The sequence below is a fragment of the Nipponia nippon genome, unplaced genomic scaffold (genome assembly GCF_047370975.1).
Source record: "Nipponia nippon isolate SJK-2023a ecotype South Korea unplaced genomic scaffold, ASM4737097v1 scaffold_3, whole genome shotgun sequence".
NCBI lineage: Eukaryota > Metazoa > Chordata > Aves > Pelecaniformes > Threskiornithidae > Nipponia > Nipponia nippon.
The window spans coordinates 43027994-43051298 of NW_028262347.1; the positions used below are offsets into that span (position 1 = coordinate 43027994).

The following is a 23305-nucleotide window of genomic DNA, read 5'->3' on the forward strand; positions in this document are numbered from 1 at the left end:
GTGCTCCTCCGTAAGGAAACAACGGCCATGGTCCTGCCAGGGGAGCTGAGCTGGGTTAGGGCTTGTTAGTGCTCCTCATGCCACGTTTAATCTTATTAAACTTAGCAGCCTTCCTCTGTCAGTTGAAAGGGAAAGTTAATATTGGTGAAGTCACAGGTCAAAAAAACCCCAAAACAATATTGAGTGAGCTGCTGAGTTTTCATTTTAGAAATGAGTTTTGAGGAACTCGGCCAGTTGCAACTTGGGCATTTTGCAGCCGTTGTTGGTGACATGGGACGTTAACTCATGTCTCTTTAATTACAGGGGGGCAGGGGATGATACTGGACTTGCTGAAATCAGTAGCGAACCTGCTATTAACGGGAGCAAACGTGGGTTTGGGTCAAGCTGTGTCTTACGTGTGTGTGATTAGGGAAGGGAAAGACAAAGGGGAAGGAGGCTATGGCCGTGTTGCCCGCTTTTCTCTGTTTTTTACAACCTGTTGATGGTTAATAAGCACGCACAAGCAAATACTCATTTCCACCTGTGGGAAACTGCGTCAGGGCCTGCCTTGCTCTTGGGTGCCTGTGGCCGGCAATCGGGCAAGGATTGCTGCCATCCTGTGGAGCGCCGGGCCGCGGGACAGCTGTGGGGCCGCGGGGTGCCCAGGGCAGGCCCCACGGCGGTGGTGGGGCTGGGGATCGCCTTGCTTGGTTTTGGGCCAGGGCCATCGGGTGTTCCCTTGGCCAGCTCCAGGTAAGAGCCAGTTTGTAGTGCACTGGTCCAACTGGAGTGGGAATCATGCCCGTGCTGTGTAAAATAGCCGGGCGCGAGAGCCACTGGGGCAAGCTGTCATCCTCTGCTACTCATTCGGTGCTCAGATCCAACAGGGACCGCTCGCCTGGACGTGTGGTGGATGGATGTTTCTTTTCAAGGGCGCTCTCCATACTGAAATCACAGCCTCAGCCTTGGTTTTAATTCCATTTTTATTCTGTAAAAGTTTAATATTTTGCTAAAAGATAGTATAAAAAAAAAAATAATATTCAACCCAACAGTGTGATTGGAGTAAAGCAATATGCAGACAGCTAAAAAGATAGCTAGAGAGCAGGAAAAGCAGGATGTCTAATCACTGAAGAACAGTTATAAACAGCAATAAAATTAATACCTATATTAAACTAGCAGTGCAAAGATACAAACTGGAAGCAGCTTTACATTAAAAATACAGCTCTTTAAATAGAGAAATAGCACCAATTTACAAAAGACAATCAGAAATGTAAACGTGGCAGGTAGATTCAAGTATAAGTTATACGCTCACGCTCCTCAGCAACTGTCTTGGGACAGAAAGGTTTCACAAACCCTGCAGAACATCCTGGGTACGCAGTTCGCCTCAGTGCAAATACGAATTCTGCTTTTCCAAAGCTACTTTGCTGATGAGTTGTTCCTAGTTTATTTTCCTTCTTAGCTTTCAGTGAAGGCAAAGATAGGAAAGGTAAACTCATTCCCTCTTCACAACCAGCCCTTCCCCCTCACTGGTCTAGTTCGGCAGCTCAGGTACTGCAAGTAGCATCGATCCCTTTGCCGCCCGATTGCTTCGGTGGTCCCACTCCTATTTTAGTGAGAATTTTGCATTGACAAAAACAAGACAGCATATCAACCCCTTCCTTCTCCCAGGGTCAAATCTGCTTTCGCAACCATGCCCATCAAACAGCTTTGATCGTGAGGGAGTTGATCCTCATTTCCAGACCTGCTGTATTTATGGAAACTCAAACCTGGAAGCAGAGATTGAAAACTGAAGATCTATTTTCAGTCCCTGCATTTTCAAGTATAGTTAGGTTAGATATGGCACAGAATAACATTACTGACAAAGAAAGGCAACTTTTCCGATGATGCTTCAACTGGAGCGAAGAGCCAATATTGGCTCTAATCGTCCTCTCTGCTCCCAGCTGCCATTTCACTAAAAGGCTGCACCGTACTAGAGGGGAAGAGAAAAGACAAGGTTTGGAGAACTGACATCCACCATGTCGTCCTGAACCCTAGCAGCCTCTTTCCAGCCCCAACAGCAACAAATGCACGCTAGCAGAAGTGCAGGGGCAGCACCGTGCCAATTACACATTGTTTTTCAAAGTGAAATTAATTTAAGTGGGCGTATAAGAAGAAATAATTCAGAAGCAAAAATTGTAAACTTCACAACTGTAGTGTAAATGAAAAAAAAAAAAAACCAACCAAACCTTAACATTTAGCAGTTTGAAGATTTCTCTTTACCACCCCTGAAATTTCCTATAATTCTACTATAGATTTTCTTTCAACGAGGGCTAACTAGCCCTCCTTAAAAGGCTGTTATTGGTCTATTCTAAGATAAGGCCACATTACTCAAACTCCCAGCTTCACTAAAATTCTTAAATTCCATTTTCATAATAGATTTCGTTATAAAAATAAAAAACCTCATCAAATCCCCAATCCCCAAACAAAGTCCTAGCCTGCCTTGACCAACTAAGTAGCATATCCGACAGTGTATCTACCCTTGGGAAACCATTACCGGTACCAGTGAGAGACGAGCTGATAATGCTGGCCTTATGTTTGCTAAAAATCCAGAGTAACGTGATGTCAACAGCAACACTTTCTGTCTTTTAAACAGGAAACTGCACAAATTTAATTTCAGATTGCTACATGAGTGAAAACATACCCAAGCATAAGAGCATTAACTCTTAAAATTATGTCCTACATTATTAATAGCACCATCCGTTATTTGAGGAGTTTGAATGTTAACTGTTATATTTTTCTTCCTCTTCTCCTAAGGAATACAGATAATTTTTCCCACTTCCAAAATTTATGGCTCCTGCTCTTTTCAGCTGCTTTTTATGATTTAGATAGATACGCGCCAAAAGATAAGATCTCCCTTGTCTTCCAAGTACACTCAAATGCACTATTAACTAGTTACGAAATTCCCATAAGTGAAGAGTTAGGCACTTAAGTACATACCCCTGAAGTAGACTTAAAGTAAACCGCTAAGTAGGCACTTAAGTAGACTCAGGTTAGACTGAATCTAATCATGTGGTTAATGACTTACCAGTGTTCCTTGGTCATAAAGTCTAGACTATATATTTAAATGGGAGTTGAAATCTTAGCACAGCCCTCTCAGTGGCTTGTCACTCTCAAATTACTTTGTCAAACTTATTTAAGGAATCAGTTTTTGTATTCTTTACATCTAACTTGTACATTTTGCTCAGAGTAAAAGAAAAAAAAAAAAACCAAGGACTCATACAGTTCATTAACACAATCATAAAAATGTTAACATTCACAGTTATTTTGGTCTTAATATTTTTCACATGTATACATTCAATCATATTGTGTTAAGTTATTATTAGGTTTTTCTAACCACAAGTGCTGGGCAAATTGTACACCAACCAACTGACATTCAAGTAATCCTACCCTGAGAAAATCTGTTATTCTGAAGCTGCAAAAAAAACTTCTTTGCACTAAATCGCACTCCAAGGTACAAAATAAATAGCAAGAGGCTGCACTGCAGAGGCAGGATTTGACAGATTGGAACCAAGGAAGCAGTTGCTCTCGCAACTGCAGGAGTTTATCAATTTCACTACAGATTTACTCAGGGTAAGTAGAGTACATGCAAAAAAAAAAAAAATGCTTGCCCCAGATAAGTGCTAGACATCTCACTTAAAACCATGAATAAAGAACCCCTGGGGACTCCAAGGAAATCTGTTCTCATCTCCTCACAGCAATAAAGAGAGTTTTCCAAATTAAAACCCCAAATACAATTTGATGCCCACAAGGCCACGTGAAGCACAGCATCTGAATTCAAATCAGTACTGAAGGAACAATTCAGTAAAAGGTTTTCAGTACCAAGAATGATTTGTGAAGAAGGTGGTTAACAGAACAAGTGGGTGAATAGATAGCGGGGAAGCATGCAAAAAGGGATGACATTTTAACGCACTCTTCTTGCCAGATAAGAGCTTGTTCTCTTGTAATCGATAGAGGGTCCCAGGACAATCTGCCCACCCTTTGCAACGAGTGGAGTTAGTCAGGGCTGGTACTAGAGATTTCCAGTCTCCTCTGCACAGAGCTGGCATTTCTCGTCTGGTTGCCTTCGTTTTTCTTCCATGCAACAGGGTCTCCAAGACTTCCAGGAGTTTTGAAAAATGCCTCATGACGTGCAGGACGAATGCTCTTGGGAGTGAGGGGAGTTGATGAAGGCTATTCGTGAAACAAAACCAAAGTGATTCAGTAGGGTTTTCTCAAAGCCTACATGCAAGCACACAAACGCAAGACAGCTTGTAGACATTAAGCCCTGTACTCTGCTACTATAGGGAACCATGTCACACATCTTTTCAGAAACTCCACATGAAAAAGCTACGGGCTTTGCCCCTGCTTTTTGTTCTGGAACTGTCTGCCAGTACATCATTGCTGGGAGCTGAAAGCCTCTATCTCATTTCCAACTTAAATGTATTCATGACTAGTTCATACTCATTCATTCTTATGCTAGTCTTGTCTTTTAGCTTAAATGGCTGTTTCCCTTCCTTGATGTTTTGCTCACTTGTGTTATTTGTTAGCATCAAAGCAGATCTAAACGCTGGCCACTTCTCTTTTAAGTGCCACTCTACTGTAACCTCTAATGCTAGTATCTATAATCAGACTGGCTGCCAACCAGTCTCTATTACAGCCTTTTTCTAAAGCTCGAACAAGATAAACATAAAGTAACATTCACAAAGCTTCCAAAAGTTCAATCTATTTGTCACTGCATTAGACAACAGGAAAACAAATCAAAGATTTAAGAATGTAAGCTAAACTAGTGCCAAAATGTCACTGCCAATCATTGTAAAGACCCAGGTAACACAGCATGACATGACTGTTTTACGTCACTCATTGTACTTCAGGTAAATGAGTCCTTCTCCGCTTTTGAATTTCTCATTTTTTTTACTTGAAAAGTCTTTTTCTATGGTAGATTTTTTAAAATATCTTTATTAAAAAGATCAACAAAAGCCACAAGAATCGTTGCTTTCCCCCAGTCCTGTTGCTGCTATTACGTTTCCATTATTTAGTGAAGCAACTTCAGAATGGGTGTAAGGGGGTAACCCAGGACACTACTACCTGAGAAGTGTTGCAGCCAGTGCATAACACACAACGATAGCATCAAATGCGGAAAAAATGCTGACTTCGATTTCTGGGGGAAAAAACTTGTAAATTTTTTTTTTTTATTTCTGTAAGATTTTTAAAGATTCAGATTTTTATGATTTTAAAATTCCTGTAAGATTTTTAAAACTCACCAGTTCACTGTTCAGGGCTAGACGTGCTATGCTGGGCTATGCCTTTACCAGTGTCCCAACCATTGCCACCACTACAGACGGACACGCAAACTGAGCGGAAGACACCAGCTCCCAGCGTGCCAACTCACCACCGCCGCACCGGCACCAGCCTGCAGCGCAAGCTGCCTTCAGTCCCAGTGACCTGGCACCGCTGTTTCGTTGTCACTCAATCACTGTTTGCTCTTACCTGCTGCAGCTTCAGAAGGGTCACCGGATGCCCCATACACACGGGGGAGTCCAGTTTCACAGCACCACAAGACCTCGCAAGCACGGGACTCAGGTGCAGAGCGGGATGAGCTGGTTGCTGGGGATCCACCGAAGGCACGGGTGAGACCTTGGGGGTAACCACTGCCGTGCTGCCTATGAAAACAGGCGTTGTTGATGCCAGGCCAGACATACTGAAATTCATAGAGGCGGCAGTTGAGAAGGAGCCATCGGGAACCGGGGAAAGAGGACTGGTGATTGTGGGAGAACAGACGAGAGGGAAGGAAGCCAAGGCTGCTGACGGCACCACGACACAGGGGACGCTCAGAGAAGGTAACTGGCTCGCAGCCAGGCTGATAGCACCAGGGGCTTGGTTTGCAGAGAACAGGAAATTAAAACTGCTTAATCCTAAACCAAAGAAAGAAAAAGCAAGGCATTAATACAGTTGACAAATTGGAATTAAGCTATTATAACTTCATCTAGAACAGGAAAGAGGGATGACAACAAAGAAAGAGACAGGCTGCCCAGGAAGAAAACTGTGACAAAAAGAAGAAAAAGAAGGAAGAAAAGTGTCACAAATCTGAGCCTCTTCTCTCAAGCTCCCATTCCTTACCTTCCTCCATCTCCCCCCCTACTGCCTGTTCACTATATCTGCATCCATTTACTTTGTTCATAGTAAGTACCAACCACACACCTTGCTGTTTTCTGCTTCTAACTTCAGTTACAAGCAACATCTTGGCTAAATAAACTCTTTTTTTCACTAACAGGAATCATATCCTCTGCTATATGAAAACATATGCATTGCTTTTAATAAGAGAGAAAAAAAAAAAAGGAAAACACCCACAAAGATACACCCCAAAGGTTCTAATTTTCCTGAGAATGGCTGAAATACTGTTTTGAAACAGAAGCTGCTCCAGTTCCCAGTTTGTCTGACCTTGCAAAACAACAGGATCAACATTTTCAAACTGAGCGTCTGCATACTATAAGTGACATTCCAGAGACCCCACTCTGTGCCACAAATTAATCAAATACTAAAGCAGTAGTCATGGAAATCTGCCACATGTATCCTGTTCCCACAAAACACTCTTGCACTCCACACAAACACAGGCATGCAAACTGGTGGACACGAAATCCTCTTGTAGTATTTTCAGCTACTTCCTCCCCGTCCCTACTGTGTCCTACGAGCAGGCCTGGCTACACTCCCAGTGCTTCAGTTTTTGTGGGGTTATCCCGACGATGCACATGATGAGACAGTACAAAGTTCATACATGACTAAATTCACCCACTCAGGGGGATGCTGCTGCCCTATTCTGGCCGCCTTACTGCCAAACCTATACTTCCAGCTCCTCCGAGTTTTGAATGCTGGATATGTGTCTTTTTTTCTGCACACAATTCAAGCATGCAAACCCAACATTATTCATCTCTATTAATGTTTGGGTACCTCAGAAAAATGCCTGCATTTTCACAGAAGCAACAGTTCATCTGGAGTCAAGAGAATTCAGAGCTATTGAACTACTACAGAACTGCCGACAGTTTTTGTGCCAAATATAGACTTATTCACCTATCTGTAGGTCTCCCTATTTGAACAGCTCAGTGAAGCAGAAGTTTGAGTGCCGCTAGATCTCAGGGCTGTCCTTACCAGCAGTAGGCTGAACATAAAGATACTGCGGTAGGAAAGGTTGATTGGCATTTTCTTTAGAGATGTGCTCTTTTCCCAGAGAGGGTTCATCAGGGTCTTTATTCTGAGACTGTTTTTCTTGCTCCTGAGAATCTAAAGGCTTAGTAGACTCCTTGTCTGCAGCCTCTGGAGCAGCAGGACTGGCAAGGTGAAGATGAAAAGCTTCTAGATGTTCAGCAGATGTACAGCCACTTCCTGGGCCAGATTCTGCCTTGGGTGACTCAAAAAGCTTCTAAGCAAAAACAAAAGAGGAAATGATGAGTCCAAACTGAAATAACACAGTACAATGTCTCTTATGCACTTTCCTCAGCTACAGAGTAAAAGGCGCACCTGTGCAAAGGGGCAGCACAAAACTCATTAGCAAGTCACCAAGTTAAAAATTTTGTTTGAGGGTCTGAAGAGCAATATTAGTGATTCCTAAGCCCTTGGTACTTGGAGTACTAGATAGTACTTGGAGACACTAGATAAGAAATACCTGAGCTTGGGGATTAATTTCTCTTTATTGATAAGGAAAACCACTTATTTCAAATGGCTTATATTCAAACACTGATACGACCTTGAGCCTGACCCCCATTTTCAGTAGCTAATAAAAATGTGAGACAGATGCACTTCACCTTCACCATCATCTCCTCTCTCTCCAGCCTGCTGTGGGCAACACTGGGCATGAGAGAGAGGGACTCAGGCTGGAGAGAAAGGGGAAAGTACAAGCCACATTTGCTGTAGCTCAGTGGAGTAAGGAATGCTGCTGATGTCTGGGAAAGCCCAGGCTAACAGGGGAAGATGAGCAGTAATAGTCACATTGATTTGTTCCCCTCTGGCAGGCTGTTTTGTTGAAGACAATGATCAGGACACTGATTACAAAGAACAGCTGGCCATCGCTTCACTATGCAAAGCAATCACAGTCCATTTTCCCCTGGTAGTGTGAAAACATCTCCCAGTTAATGCCTATAGTGCCTGGCACAGCACTCTTACAATTTTATTCACATGTGGAAAGCAGCATTTGTATCTGTAACAAGAGTGGTGTAGTGAATTTTCACTCCTGAAAACACTGTCTTGGGCAAAAGTATTTCCTCGCTAACAGGAAGCCTAAGTGATAAGGAAATTCACTTTTTACCTTGGGTACGACAAGTGAGAGGGGCACATCACTCTGTTCCATGGTCTGCTTTTTAGCAGCTGGCTCTTCATCATCTACAGGTGCAGAGGGCGATGCGCACTTGCGGGAGCTGCGTTTCTGGCAAGCGGCTGGAGGTACGGCGGCCTGAGCTTCTGCCCTCCTGTTTCCCATATCTCCCGTGGTGGGCAGGGTCTCCCTCAAGTTGTTTTCCTGAAGACCGCCACACAACATAAAAAGTGATGAAGAGGGGAAACACAGGAAGGGTTGGTTGGGGAGCAGGGTAGGTTTTCCATTTTCTGTTTTGGAGGCTGCTGGCGTGGAAGGATGTAGAGCTTGGCTGCTGATGCCATTTGGCAGCGAGAGGCTTGGCACATCTGCCTGAACCACAGGGAAAACTGCCTGAGGCAAAGGGTTAACACAAAAATCAGAGTCCCCAGGAACTGGAAGAAGGGAGAGAGGTGAGGTTATGCTTGGGTTCCTTGCTGAATTTGATATCGTTTCTGTGGCACAAGCTTTATTCCTAAAAAAAAAAAGTAATGAAAAGAGGAAAAACATTTAGTCCAAAATGAAACCCCTATTTTATCCTTAAAAGCAAACAGGTACATTGTTGGACATAAAAGTGGAAAAATTCCTCCCCCAAATCACTACTTTTACACAGTTTACAAGGAGGCTCACTTTTTATTATTTCTAATTACACAGAAGCAGACTTATCAGTTTTTTGGCAGAGCAAAAATGCTTTTGGTTGCACTTGACTAGAGTCAATCATTCACAAATGCATTCAAATTAGGATAGGTGTAGAAAATATCCACTGATATGAGAGAGAGGCTCTTCCACGGATTCATGATTTGCTCGGCCTGCCTAGACAACAGGTGAAAGGAGGCAGGGATGACCTATATAAACACACATAAGATGAAGAACTACTGAAGCTAAAGGACAACAGTGGTACAAGTACAGGTGGGTATAAATTGGTCACGAAAAGAAAAAAAGCCACGCTGAGACCTATCAGCATTAAAATAGTAATAACAAGACTCTCTGGCAATTTTCTATCTTGGTCCAATCAATGGAATCTAGCCTTGAACTAAACATGACAAGCACGAAGCTGAAACTGGACAGGAGTTAAGACCAACCCACCTAGTATCTTCCTCTATTTTCTGTCTGCAGACAGCTGCTAGATTTATCATTTTGGAGCAATATTCATCTGAATTCACAATACAGGCTGAAAGGACAAAGGAGCGTTCAGTTAATAACAGGTAGGTTTACCAAACATATTTTGATACTGGGCATATAAAATAATTGATATAATTTTTCTATCCTGGCACATTTTTATAACATTCACTAATCACCTAGAGCCAGAACCTACAAGACACTCGGAACTCTCATTCCCACCGGAGAGGTGCTCGATACCATCATTTCCCATAACAGGGAACTGTGAAAAGCCCTGTAATTGCTTTATCTGTTTTAACAGCTATCCATTAGATTGTTACAGTAAACTCTACTATATTAGGAACCATAAAATAAAGCAAGCTCTTTTTACTGAAGAATCTTTCTTTATCTACACCAAATTTTAACAGAAGAAACTGTAGTATAGTTGCAGTTAGTGGAGAACAGAAACGTTTAACAGAAAACAAACTGCAGATTCAAGACAGTATGGCCCAGATTCATCTCATCTAACTTTAGGCACTTGACTGGAGGGTCCAAAACAGAAGTCTCATCACATGGACAGGAGAAATAGAGGCACCTCCCAAGGGTAATTCACATATTTAATTAGGCTGATTCACCCAATCAAATGCCTTAAATTGGTGGGCCCACATTTGGGCAGATCCAGTGGGATACCAAAGAACATGCTTCCTTAGTAGTTACCTTGCCTCTCTTGACGTGGGCTGTTGGGCTCAGAACTGACCTTCCTTCTGGTCCCTTCAGAAGGCTGTGCACCATTAAATGAAGCGTGACGTGTAAACCTTTGCTTTCCAGCAGCACAGATCTGATGCGGGGCACAGACACCTCTCTGTGGCCCTGGCAGAGGATCAGATGTTGGGCTATGCCCTCTTGGCTCATCTGCAGGAACATAATTTTGTACAACAGTCCTTCAGGGAACACAGCTCATCATTTAGGCTTCTGCCATGCTACTGAACTTGGCCATAAGAGAAGAGGTAACCTCTATACTGTCCCAAATCCCACAACACTGAAGCAGACCTAAGCTCGGTAAGCACCGATAGACAAGATAAGGGATTGCCTCCTTTCCATTCTGTGGCAGCTGCAGCAGCAGCTACACCCTAGTATGCACAATCAGAAGGAGAAAGGGTACTAAGATGGCATTAACACTATCCTTCACTTTTACTTGGTCCTGGCACTGCCCTGAACCAAATACATTAGCAAAGAGCTTTCCTTTGCTCTGGCTTCTAGCCAAGAATCAGCAGCTTACAGAGATGTTCTGGCCCACCACCTCCTTCTTTGTAGACAAACCTTTTGTGCGAGGGGACACATGCAAGAAACAGCCCTGCTCTACCTTGGTAAGTCCCCTTACAAAGACAATAATTCATTATCTAATTCCAACAGAATTACTGAGATTTTGCAACCCAGAAAAGCTGTGGATCCAGATTTGGAGATGTAGGCATTATCTGCCATTGCTCTACAATTCATACGGTTATTCACGCAGTTACATAAGTCAGCGTAAAAATACCAGCAAGACACAGTATCCTTCAACATCCCTCCACAATTCCAGCCCTTGAGTGTAAAGTCTAACAAGGGCAAATGTTGGGCTGGCCAGCAGTTAATAATCACAGGGTGGACAAGGAATGCCAAGCTATTCTTTACACATGGAAAACAACCTATTACCACTTGGGAAAGGATTGTCAAAACAAATAAGAAAGGTGATGTGAACTACACAAATTACCAGTCTTTCCAGGGAATTCCACAGGCCCAATCCACTTGAAGGCTGGTTTGCGTCCTCGTTCCTCCGTGACATGCACTTTCTTGATCAAGCCTAGGCTGGTGAGAACATTGGCGATATCATACAGTCTTCGTACCTTTGCTAACAAGAAAGGGCAGAAATAGTCAAGACAGTCACGTTTACAATGCATACAGTACATATTTACATGGTAATCGCATTCCAGAATATCACCACAGCTTTCATAGACAAGGTGGGTAAAACCAAATTGTGACGGACTTAACCCACCTCCTGTGAAACCTGCCATGCCAGCTCCCACCTGCTTGTCACTGCTTCTTCATATCTTAGCTGCTCAGGTTTAAGCTCACCTACCTCATTTTGAGGGAAATGGGTTAGGGAGTGATTACATCATCAGCTTGCCCAGAAGAGGCAGCTACCTCCATATGGGGTAAAGTCAAGCACTTGGGGGCAAGAGGCACGTGAGTGCATAGCTGATCACAAGAGGACACATATTTATCATCTTAAAAGTGTAACGCTGTTAGAAAAATCTCTGTGACTCCAATAAATAACATATTTGAGCTAAATATGATACCCACAGGTTGTCCAGTTAAACTTCTCACATCCCTCCTGGTAGAATTTTAAGGCTGAAGTGCAAGTACTTTATTTTCAAAGTACTTTAAAGACTTAAAATAAAAGTCTTTATTTTAGAAGAATTATTTACAAGTGCTGAGTTGTCCAAGGGATCCAAGTACTAATCCCCACTAACTGAAAAGCAAAGTGCGCCATCCAGCTGTGAAAGTTTTCTGGGGTGAAAAGGAGAAGTAACACATTTCTGCAGAGAAGAAAATTAATTCCATTAAACATGTTTCATTTCAGTAAATTCTGAAATGTCATTCAGAATGATGCAGGAGACAGGGTTAAAATATGAAAACAAATTCAAACAAAAAAAAAAGATTTTTCTTCATTTTGAAGCTAAAACTTGGAGATAATTGTCAAATTGACTCTTCCCCATCCCAAAAACTCTGTTTTCACAAACTGGCATTTGCAATTAAAAAAACCCAAACCATACTTCAGCAAAAGATTCCTGACCTGCTCTTGCCGTTACTTGCTGGTGTCAGTCCAAACATGCCCCTGTTTTCTTTACTCACTGACCAATTGATTCGTCTCTTATCAGACAGCTTACTTTTAAATTTGCTGTGGTCCACTGTATCCTGCGTCTCTTCTATCAGTATCTTTGCTGCGATGTCCAGAGTGACTATCTTGGTCTTGGAGACAAGGAACAGCATGACAAACTTCTGGCTCATAATCCGCAACGACTTGTCCTTTCTGCTGTTTGCAGATGCTGTGTTAGAAATAATACCCAAGCCTCTTAGCAGATGTCATCCATCACAAACAGAAAATTAGCAAGTAGGTTTCTCGCAGGCAAAAGGGGTAAAGTATTTCCTTGTCAGGAAGCAGGAATCTTTTGAAAGGCAGCAGACAACTGAGTAATGCAGACAGAAGTTTCTCTTCAAAAGGCAATAAAAATTAAAGCTTGCAGAAACAGATTTTAGAAAGTCAGATTCCAAAGCTGATTCTATGTTACGTTACACAGTTTTGCACCATTATAATTTCGTGACTCCAAAGGACTTTGTAACTTAAAACACTACGTATTATATGGGCAGCATGCAAACAGTGGACAAATGGAAGATGGCACCTTCTGTCAGGATGGAGCATTTACTGTCAGGTACAGGTGGGTAAGGAAGAACTGGAGTGCCTGGCAGAAGGTCCTGCCAGTCTGTAGGACAGAGGGAAAAATCCATCCTGAGACCTATGCTAGGGACAGGATAGAAGGAAGAATTCTGTTACCTCTGCGGTGAATTCAGCACCTTTATGCAAAGAATAATTTTGTATTATTTAATTTAAAAGCAAAGCAAGGGAAAAAGTTGCAAAATAAACTGGAGAAAGAGACTTTTGCCTGTGTATCACATCACACACATTAGGTATCTTACCAGAGGTACAATCTGGTTCTGAAAAGTCCAGTAATGGTCTGTCTTGAGAATCTGGAATACTTTCCTTTTTCCGTTCTCCCAATTTGTACTCCAAGTCCTGCTCCTTGTGCTGGAAAAAGGTCATTAGCTCTCCATATTGTAGCTCTCCTGCTTCCTGAAGCGTTTTCAGAGTCTGACTTAGGTTGTGCCGGCCATGCCAACAGTACTGGTTCTTGGCCACACGGCTAACCAAGTGCAATGACTCCAGGACATTCACTATATCATAAATTCGTCTCCGCTCAACTCCTGTTTTAAGCAGGGGAAACAAAAAAGATATAGATGATCATCTAGTTGTAATGTGCTTTTCAGCAGAAGCAGAGCAGAGAACAGGCTGTTGCTAATACTGAGTGTTCACAACACATTTTTCACTGTTCACCTGGACACATTACATTAGATCCATCCAAATTTGCACAATTAAAAACTGACTTATGTATGGCAAGCCCCATGGTATGATGTTCTTTGTCTGTTTTGTTAACTGCTGACCCAGCCATGGCTTCAGCTTAAAGCACCTACACTGTGTTTAGAAGAACTGATTGCGGTCTGCCCAGCCCCACTCACTCAGACCTATCTAGACTGTCCTGAGGTTTTCAGAGCACTTTGGCCTTTCTTGTCAGAGACCTTCAGAGCTCAGACACAGACCTGTACACAAACCTGTGTGTAACAGAGGGCAGGAAAGTGTCTGAGCCTGGCACTGGCAGAGGGTAGAGGCGTGAAAGTCCAGGAACCAGTGGGAGTGTGGTCCTCTGCTTGCATTTTCAATGGCACAATTACTTGCTAAGCATGTACCAAGCAAAGGAGTGTCAAAGGCTTCACAAGGTGCAAAGCACTGGAGAATGAGACACACTGTTCCAAAATGCAACAGAAACAAGTCCTTGGTGCTGCCTGGGTCTGGGAAATCTATGAAATATGTCCAACTTGGGTTCAGCCTGACTGACGTGAGCCAGGTTGGGGACTGAATATGAACAGGCCAGTGGCTCTGCTCACTGTCCCGAGTACTCATGTCCAGCGCGGTTTGAAGCATGGCTATTAAATATAACACAGCACACTATATGCTGCTGGCATCATCTGCACCAGAAATCCCATAACGGTTAATATCAGCTGAGCAGAACAACTGCTAGCCAAGGGGAAAAGTTTTGAAAGACTTCCCTGTGGAAGGCAAGGCCTTGATGCATCTGTTTACCCATCTGGAGAATGTGGATAATATTTACCAGCCTCAAACAGATATTAGGATAAACAAGTCATGAGTATTTCGAAGTGTGTGGAGATCTTAGAATCATAGAATCATAGAATGCTTTGGGATGGAAGGGACCTTTAAAGGTCATCTGGTCCATCTCCCCTGCAATTGGCAGGGACATCTACAACTAGATCAGGTTGCTCAGAGCCCCATCCAGCCTGTCCTTGAATGTTTCCAAGGATGGGGCTTCTACCAACTCTCTGGGCAACCCGTTCCAGTGTTTCACCACCCTCATTGTAAAAAATTTCTTCCTTATACCTAGTCTGAATCTACCCTCTTTTAGTTTAAGACCATTACCCCTTGTCCTGTTGCTACTGGCCCTGCTAAAAAGTTTGTCCCCATCTTTCTTATAAGCCCCCTTTAAGTATTGAAAGGCTGCAATAAGGTCTCCCTGCAGCCTTCTCTTCTCTAGGCTGAACAACCCCAACCCTCTCAGCCTTTCCTCATAAGAGAGGTGCTCCATCCCTCTGATCATTTTTGTGGCCCTCCTCTGGACCCGCTCCACCAGGTCCATGTCCTTCCTGTGCTGAGTACTCCAGAGCTGGATGCAGTACTCTAGGAGTGAAACGTACGCTGGAAAAAGTGCTACACATATCCTGGTGTCTGTCAGGCACCAGCAGCGTAGCCCCCTTTGTGGTCTTTCCATAGGTCTTCAGTGAACAAAGTAACATACATTTGTAACAAAAGCTGTATTACAACCATCATTTGTTACACAGAGAGCAGCAACATCAGCAGTGAATAATTTTGTGGTCCCTGAAGCAAGTGGATACAGGCAAGCAAGGAAGTGAAAACCAAAGGTAGAAGAACAAACACACAGCCTTCTGGAAGGTAAAATCCCCAACAGTAAGTTTTAAAACAAAGTTTCTAGTATTTAGGAAAGCAAGGTAACGCCACTACCAACACAGCATAAAGCACTATTCATGTTCAGCTGTACAAGGTTGGAGCGTGAGCATCTCATGCAAATATAGAAAGGATTAACTGCAAAATCTAAAACAACAACTTGTTTAAAAAATAATTTATTTAACTATTTACCTCTTTTGAATTCTCTCCTATTTCCACTTCCCATTACCAAGGCAAATAAATGAGTATTTCAAGGACTTTCTTACCAGAGTCACAGAGGACATCACTCTTCTGTTCCCTTTCTTCCCAAAACAGACACATTTCATTTTGACTACCTCTTTTCTGTTAAATACCTGAGTTCTAAATGTAGATACAATATTTAAGTCCAATTTTGTAAAGCCCTCCCTAGCAAAGAGAGAACCTCTCCAAGGACCTGGATCTTTTTGTTAGTGGTGTGACCTGGCTGAGTCCTCTCTCCCAATTTTTATTAATTCTCTCAGATATTTCATTAATCTTTTAACTGAGACAAAAGCTAACAGCAGACCCAGCAAATAGGCTACTCGATACCTTTTTGCTGCCTCAATACAACACATTTTCTCATTCTGCTCTTGAAGGTCTCCTGGTAACTGGCACATTACTTAAGTCTGACAGTAAACCCAACTGATTTCCTGCATCTCCTAGTTTACAAATATTCCCCCAAACGGTCCATTTTGACAAAATTTGTTGTTTATAAGTCCTCTTTCAGAGGGTTTGCAACTCATAACTCCTTCAGTCTTCAGCAAATTGAAAATTTAAGAAAGCAACAGAGTTGGTAAACAGCTGGAGGATAGATCCTTCTAGTAAAAAGTACTGTCAGAAAACAGATTTCAAAATGGTAGTGTTATCAAGCAGTAAAGACACTTAACAATATTAGGCATTTCCAACTCTTCATTAGTATGATTAGAAGAGCATCCAGACCCAGGGAAAGGCAGACCTTGAATGTACCCTGTAAGAAGGATGATCTTTTGAAGGCCCTCCTGTCGGTTTACCCCAGGTGATCAGTTACCCCATTTCTGCAGGTATACATACCGAGAATTGAAGCCACTTCATCCAAAGAAATAGTAGTTTTTTCTGTTGACAATGGATAACTTGGATAGCGAGCTAGAAACTTTTGGCACAAGAGTCCTAAGCTTTTCTGTTTTCTGCTAGGCCTCTGTTTTTCAAATTCATCAACCGTGCTGTCATCTACCATATCATACTGTGAAAAAATAAATGTTAACCCTTTAGTGCAGAGCTTTAGAAGTAAGGCATATTTCAGATGTTAGCAATTTTTAAGCTCAGACTTTCTAATAAGGAAAAAAACATGGACACCTTGTAAGCGCAGAGCACTTGGGTGACACACTTTTGCTTGCAAGCTCTCTTTAGTTCATTACACAAGATATCTACAGAAAAACTCTTATCTGCAAGATCGTAAAATAATGGTTATGCATAAGGAAACAAAACAGTAAGACCAAACACCCAAGACTAGCAGATGGTAAGATCCTACTTGGAAAGAATATTTCTTTTTGAGAGGAGGAGGAGGAATATTCCCTCAAACACCTCTGGATCTAATAAACCAGAAGATGCACAAGCCATCAAAGAGTTCCTCTTTCAAGAGATTTTACTGCCCTTTACAGTGCCTCTATAACTTTAAGAAAGCAGGGGTTGGGGAGGCGGAGCATGATGCTAAGAGACTACAAAAGGCACCACCCAGTCTCTGAACCTTAAACTCAGGCAAGCTCTTAGCTTAAGTGAACTCTGTAGGATGGCCTGAATATGGTCTTTCTGTCCCTACAGGGGAAAAAAGCCCTGTGATGGCAAGAATGTATGAAGAGGTATGTTTATTTATTACAAAATGAGAATGATGGAGGGTTTTTATGCACTGGTAACTTTTGGGTTTTGCTTCTGTGTCAAAAAAAAGGAAAAAAAAAATCTTGCCTTCTGGCAAAGAAAAGCTGAGAGTGGTGGCAGCTGTTGAAACCCAAGTTTCCTTGCTTATGAGATCTTAACTGTCCTTTGCTGGTTGTGACTAAGTGACCTTGTTGCTCAATCAGGCTGTTGCTCTGATTGAATTCTTTGAGTTTTATATGGTATGGAAATAATATTGTTACAGTAGCACTTTTACATCTCTTGTAAGTTAACTTTCTGTGTGGAGAAAATTATGCAGTTTAAGTTTTGCTAAGTAGAAAATATTTGAACCCTCTATAATAGCCACCCCAAAAATGCTGTATGGTCTTAGCAGGCTTGGAGTGGTAATGAACTAACATTTAACACTGACTATTTTTTACTTACTGGAAGCTATGTTAGGAATTATCTTTAGAGAACTGTTTGTTCCTTTATGACTATGTAAACTGGAGAATTTTCCAGACTACTGTCACTGTAGATGCTGTAAAATCTACACTTGTAGAGTGATCTGTACCTATCAAATGATGTTTCTCAGTAGAAGAACCCCAGAACTATTTTCCTCTCACTGAAATCACCAAAGGATATTCTACAAGAAATAATCCAGGAGAAGGAAAGCAGTGGTTGGAACAATAAAAAGTCTGAAGGAAGAAAACTGTAATAATGCTTATTATGACCTCACATCATCCTCTCCATGGATGGACTTCCTAAAGCAAGACAGGGATCAGCTCTCTCATTGCCTAAGTCCTGAGAAGTACAAATCTTCCAAACACTTGACCATGCTGTCTGACTACTAGTTTGGGGGCTGGGGTGGAAAGGGGGAGAGAGGTTTTAACTGACCACTCTGTGAGGTTGTTGTGGACAAGGTATAAGATTTCAAAAGTATGTTGAAAAATATGCCCTCACCATTGTCGAATTGCTTTTGAAAATGCTGCCTGTCTGTTTAAAATGATCTGGCAATTTTCTTTCTAATGAAGTTCAGAAAATAGCGTCAGAAGTACTGAAAGTGGGGAAAATGATGCATTTAAGCTCTACTTCCTTCACTGTCCTTTTAAGTAATATTCAGGCTCTCAAGGGGTCTCAGGTCAGTTATGAGTAAGACAGTTACTTTTAGTCTTTGAAAGTCCTACTGCTCACCCAGTGCTGCACAGGCAACTGTCCCTGGGAATATTTCACAATTCTGCAGTTTTCCATAGGGAGCAAAGGACCAGCTGGAAGAAAACTGAGCACAACTTAAGGAAAGACTGAGTCCTAACTGAACATAAGGTAATTGTGTTCTGAGTCTCACCTGTAACGAATCAGGTGTGTCACTCTGCTCGCTGTTTTCTATGGGTCTGAAGAGCTCTTTCTTCTTTTCCCTGTCCCTCATGTCAGGGCTAGCAGCACTAACAAGCATCTTCAGGTTAGCAGTGGGGGTCCAGGGATCAGGCTGAGGTCTGTCAACAAGCTTAACAGGTGTAATTGGATTTCTTTCTGGAGTGCAGCCTTTTTGCTTTGATAAATCAACTGGTTCATTCTTAATGGGAGTCTTTGGGGCCATCCTGGATCGATCAAATATGTTTTCCTATTAAAAACAAAGTTCTTTAGACACAACAGGAAAGAAAACAGTCCAACAATCAATTTCATTGTTCTTATGAAGGTAATTGTAGTGACTCATGCCTTAGCATCCATAGCTATATTTAGCACAGCTCTTCTGCCTTTGTTGGAAGCGGTAAAATGTTCTACATGCTACTGTACTGGAGGCAGCGTATATGAGACACTGCCCTGAATTACAGAACCTGAGGTCAACCAGTCAAACTTGTGGCCTATCAGGCTTTTAAACTCTGACTGTTATGTTCGTGAGCAATGCTGTCTTGTAATAAATCACCAAATTGGATCAGAACTGAAATAATGCATTGGTCACATTACACTTAGCAAGAAAACACATTGTTCTGCTTGAAAGGTCCCCAGTGAAAAGCCATGCTGGGGATGCTGCTCAGACTGTCATAGAATGGCAAACTAAAGTGGAGGTAGCTTCATGTGCAAGTGAAGCAAGCTTTGCATCTGCACTATCTGCTGCTCAAAACAACAAAGAAAATCTCCATGACTATTCCTTGACTACAGCTAGGAGCTGCTAGAAGGAAAAGTCTAATTCATCAGCTGTTTTTTATCATTCTTTGAATGAAGCTCAACTCCCTCCATTCCCTAGCTGCAATCAAACTTTTTTCATATTTTGTCTTTGGGTCCAATTTTACCCCTTCCTCTTACTGCAAGAATTATCACTATAAATCAACTTATTTCAAGGGCCTGACTGAAGAAAGCATCAATGGTGTCCTTGAGCTGAGAGATCTGTTTTTGAGCAACAAGAGACACTACTTCACTCTAGCCTGTTAATGCAAATAGCTCATGAAGACTACAGGAATGAAGTAGACAGGATGCCATACTGGCTTTCTTTGCAGGATATCAAAAACTGAGGTCCAGGTATCCTAAACCTGGCACAGAGCAGGACTTCCAGAAATGCCCATGCAGAACGTTGTACTGTTTCTTTTTGCCCAAGAAGATCAATGTTCTGTTCTTAGATAGTCCACCTATCACTTAATTCTCCTTAATACCCTATAAACAGGACACTGTGTGTTTTGGAACTCTAGCTAATATTGCTCAGTGGTTTCTAGATTTAGTCCCTTAAAATTATTGTATGCACCTTGAGTCAAGTGAGAGAGAGAAAGCAAATCAGATTATCATTGGAAACCTAGCAGAGTTTATAACCTGCTGGAATTGGGAGTGAAGCCTTTGGAACCACAGAAAACTGCTTTTAAACTATAAATCAGGCTTGAAGTTGTTTGGTCATCAGTCTAGCTGTGGCTTTTTTTGGTGTTGGTCTCAAACTGAGCAAGTCTTCTTGCTCAGACTAAGATTAGCACTTCATTTTTTTCAAAATGAGTTTTAAAAATCTAACATGACAACTTTGAGGCTGGATATTATGTTTTTTTGTGCTGCAAGAAGTCCAATTCTGAAATGGAATATAGCCTGAAAGAAAATGTTAAGTTACTATTGGTTTGCTGCAAGAACTTTCTCAAGTTAAGTTTTGCCTTTTATTTGGAACAATTCAGCTATCACTAGCTGATACAGGTATTTAAATAGGTGATTCCAAATATCATCTTATCAGGTACAGTCTAGCTAGAAAGCAGAAAGAACTTCTAGTAACAACTGAAGCTGGCTTTTACTAGGAGCAGTTCTGTAGCATTCAAACTGGAAATGAATTTGGCACATCAAAAGCATTGTGCTCTGAGCACTGATGAAGAGCACTTCTGCATACATTCACATATGAATTACCCAAAAGGATATAATAAATATATCTCCTTTTACAATTAACAGTTAGGCAGTTGTAGCTTACTACAGTGTGATAAATAGGGGTCAATTTAGAGGCCATGGTACTTCTTGGAATATATGTTCACATAGTGTTGGCACTCAATATATTCTTGCAATTTCACATTTGGCAGTGAATCAACACTTAATCTGTAATGGAGAAAGTCTACCTTCCCCTCAAGTTCCTGTTCACCATGCCTAGTGCTAATGGAACTGCAGTGAGGGCAGCTAAAGCAACCTGCTGTTCCACTACCTCAAATTGTCATGGTTGTGCAAATATCACAATGAAAAAAGCAGTGGGACTACATGAGAAGCACATGTCTACTATCAACCTTTCAGATCTTTATTTCCTGAATGTCATAGTTGCCTACTAAGGTAAGAAATTCTTCTACCCTCCTTGCCCCCTTTTTTTTTTTTTTTTTTATTCCAGTAGCTGCAATGGTCTATGAACTTCTAGCTCTATTCTGCAAAACCTGCAAGGGCAGTTGGTAGAAGTAGGAGATTAACCTTGATCTGAGCAGAGATGGCTTACAAATACAAGAGGACAGGAAAGGCTGGCCTAATGAACTTAGTACGTAAGCAGGAATTGAAACAAATCTCTGAGATAATAAGAGCCGTCTGACAAGAACTATGTGATCTTTGGAGGACTCAGATTGAGCACGGACAGCAGGTCATGAATTGGGTCTAGTTCCGGAGACCTCACTGAGCAAGGTATGCCTGAGGCTAGATATCCTGTCTCCTGGCTGGTGGGGCAGGAGGGGAATGATGAGCTTGTTCCTTGCCAAGTGGCACTGCTTAGCCTCCTGACCTGGGAACACCACTGTATGGATACAGGCCAGAGGGCAAGCATAGCAGACATGTGCATCAGCACGCTCAAACTGCTGCTAAAGAACAGGACTACACTATTGCCATGTCATGTCAGGCCTGGTGTTGGTTAGCTTTTGGACAGGGCGTCTGTACAGAAGCCCCCTCCACCTTACCCCACGGTAGCCACTGGGGTGCTTGAGATTTACTCAAGTGAGGTTTACTTACTAACTGAAAACTAAAAACACTTTCCCTGGGAATGATGCCAGAGTGTAATCACTTTGCTTGCTGACAAGGGTGGCATGACTCTTGGTTGCTTTACGGGATTGCCTTTTTAATGTTAACGGTAGCGCCGGACACCCCTATGCTCCAAGAGGCGACAGGTAAGATGCCGCCGCACAGACCAGCATGGCAGGGCAGACCAGGTGCGGTGGTCCATGGGGCAGCACCCCAAACACTGCCACGGGGAGCGAGAGAGGGACACAACCCGGGGCCACAGGCCTGGCCCGACCCGCCTCCCAGCCCCCGGGCCGGGGCAGCCTACCCCTGCTCGGGCCGGGCCGGGCCGCCGCGGTGGGGGCGCCCAAACCCTCCGCGGCCCCGGCCGCCCCCCTCCCCCGGAGCTTCGCGCTGCGCCCGGGCCGCCGCGACGCTCGGCAGCGGGAGAGGCGAGTAACGCCTGAGGGGAGCCCGCCGCCCCCGCGCCCGCTCACCTTCTGGGCCGCCTCCGCGCGGCCCCGCCGCCCCGGCCGGCCGCTCGCCAGGTCCCGCAGCGCCAGGACCCTCACCTCCATCTGCAAAGCGAGAAGGCGCTTTTAGCCCGCCCTTAAGAGGAGCCGCTCCCGCCCCGGGGCTGCGCTCCCGTAACCCGGCGGGAGGCGAGGGGAGCGCCGCGGCCGGGGGCTGCGCTCCCGGGGCGGCGGGCGGGCGGGCGGCCCGGCTGGGGCGGGCGCGGGGCGCGGGGCTCTGCCGCTCGCGCCAGCCGCCCTCAGACATCGCTTTACGATCCGGCCAATCAGGCGCGGCCCGCCGGGGAGCCCCGGCCGCGCGGCCGGCCAATCAGCGGGCGGGCAGGCGGCGCGCGGCAAGCGGGGCGCGGGACGGGGCTCCCGCCCGCGCGGGGCCGCTTCGCTCCTTTTCTTCGCGCGGTCGCCGGCGGCCCTCCCCCTCCCCCGCTCCCGCCGCCGGGCCGCCCGCGCCAGGCGCGCCCTTGGCCGGCGGGAAAGCGCCGCCCGGGGGCGGGCGGGCGGCAGGTGGGGCCGGGGGGGTGTCTCCGCCGGGGGGGAGGTCGGGCCCGAGCTCCCCCCGGGCCGCTGCGGGGCGGGGGGTGTCGCTGAGGGGGTAATTCCTGACGGGAAAGCGGCGGCGGGAGGGGACGGGACCCTCTTTCCCGGCGCCTTCTGGATCAGTCCTTGGGTCTCTGAGGCGGGAGGAAGGGCCGAGGCAGCGTGAGGCGGGTGCAGCCTCGGTCGCTCGGCCGGCGACTCGCAGGAGGCGCCGCGGGTGCTGCCGCTGCTCCGGGGGTGCTCGGTGTGGGGCCGGTGCAGGCAGCCTGCAGCGCAGCCCTGGGCGTCCTGACCGGGCTGTGATTCTTCGCGGCCAGCCCCTGAAACGGATCCGCTGCCGGGAAGAGAAAGCGAGCAGAGGCTTTGGGGAGCAGTCTGGACACAAGAAACTTTTCATGAGCCCAGAGTCAGCCTGCTCTGTGGTTTTCCTTCCCTTGGTACCTCACAGCATACCGAGATAAGGGAGGAACCGGGAGAGAGACTTGTCCAAAGTTAACACATCAAATCCAGGCAGCCTGTGGAGCTGTGCAGTGATGAGTTTTCAGCTGGCCCTGTTTTGACTACGGAGACACAATGTTACGAAAAAACGACAGAAGAATTGTCAAAATAATAGCTTTCTGCTATGCAGAACTACTTCAAACTTGAAAGTGATTGCTCTAAGCTTGA

General features: G+C 44.2%; 1 protein-coding gene across 1 annotated transcript; it reads right to left on the reverse strand.

Annotated features, from left to right (window-relative positions):
- Positions 1-3646: 3646 nt before the first annotated feature.
- On the reverse strand, positions 3647-22147 carry E2F7 (E2F transcription factor 7). Its single transcript, XM_087766475.1, has 12 exons — positions 22067-22147; positions 18493-18768; positions 16353-16521; positions 13172-13456; positions 12364-12522; positions 11187-11324; positions 10154-10348; positions 9425-9509; positions 8294-8813; positions 7141-7411; positions 5485-5909; positions 3647-4188 (listed from the first exon to the last, which is right to left on the reverse strand). The coding sequence occupies exons 1-12, from the start codon at positions 22145-22147 to the stop codon at positions 4012-4014; spliced, it is 2781 nt and encodes a 926-aa protein (XP_087622601.1). The 3' UTR covers positions 3647-4011.
- Positions 22148-23305: the final 1158 nt, after the last annotated feature.

What these genes read in the sequence shown, in the direction of transcription:
- E2F7 (XM_087766475.1), bottom strand. Translation starts at nt 22,147, where the DNA reads ATGGAGGTGAGGGTCCTGGCGCTGCGGGACCTGGCGAGCGGCCGGCCG. An exon ending in GCGCGGAGGCGGCCCAGAAG is followed by an intron (nt 18,769 to 22,066) that starts GTGAGCGGGCGC and finishes TGTTTTTAATAG; the next exon opens with GAAAACATATTTGATCGATC. An exon ending in TCTCACTTGTCGTACCCAAG is followed by an intron (nt 7,412 to 8,293) that starts GTAAAAAGTGAA and finishes GTTTTTGCTTAG; the next exon opens with AAGCTTTTTGAGTCACCCAA.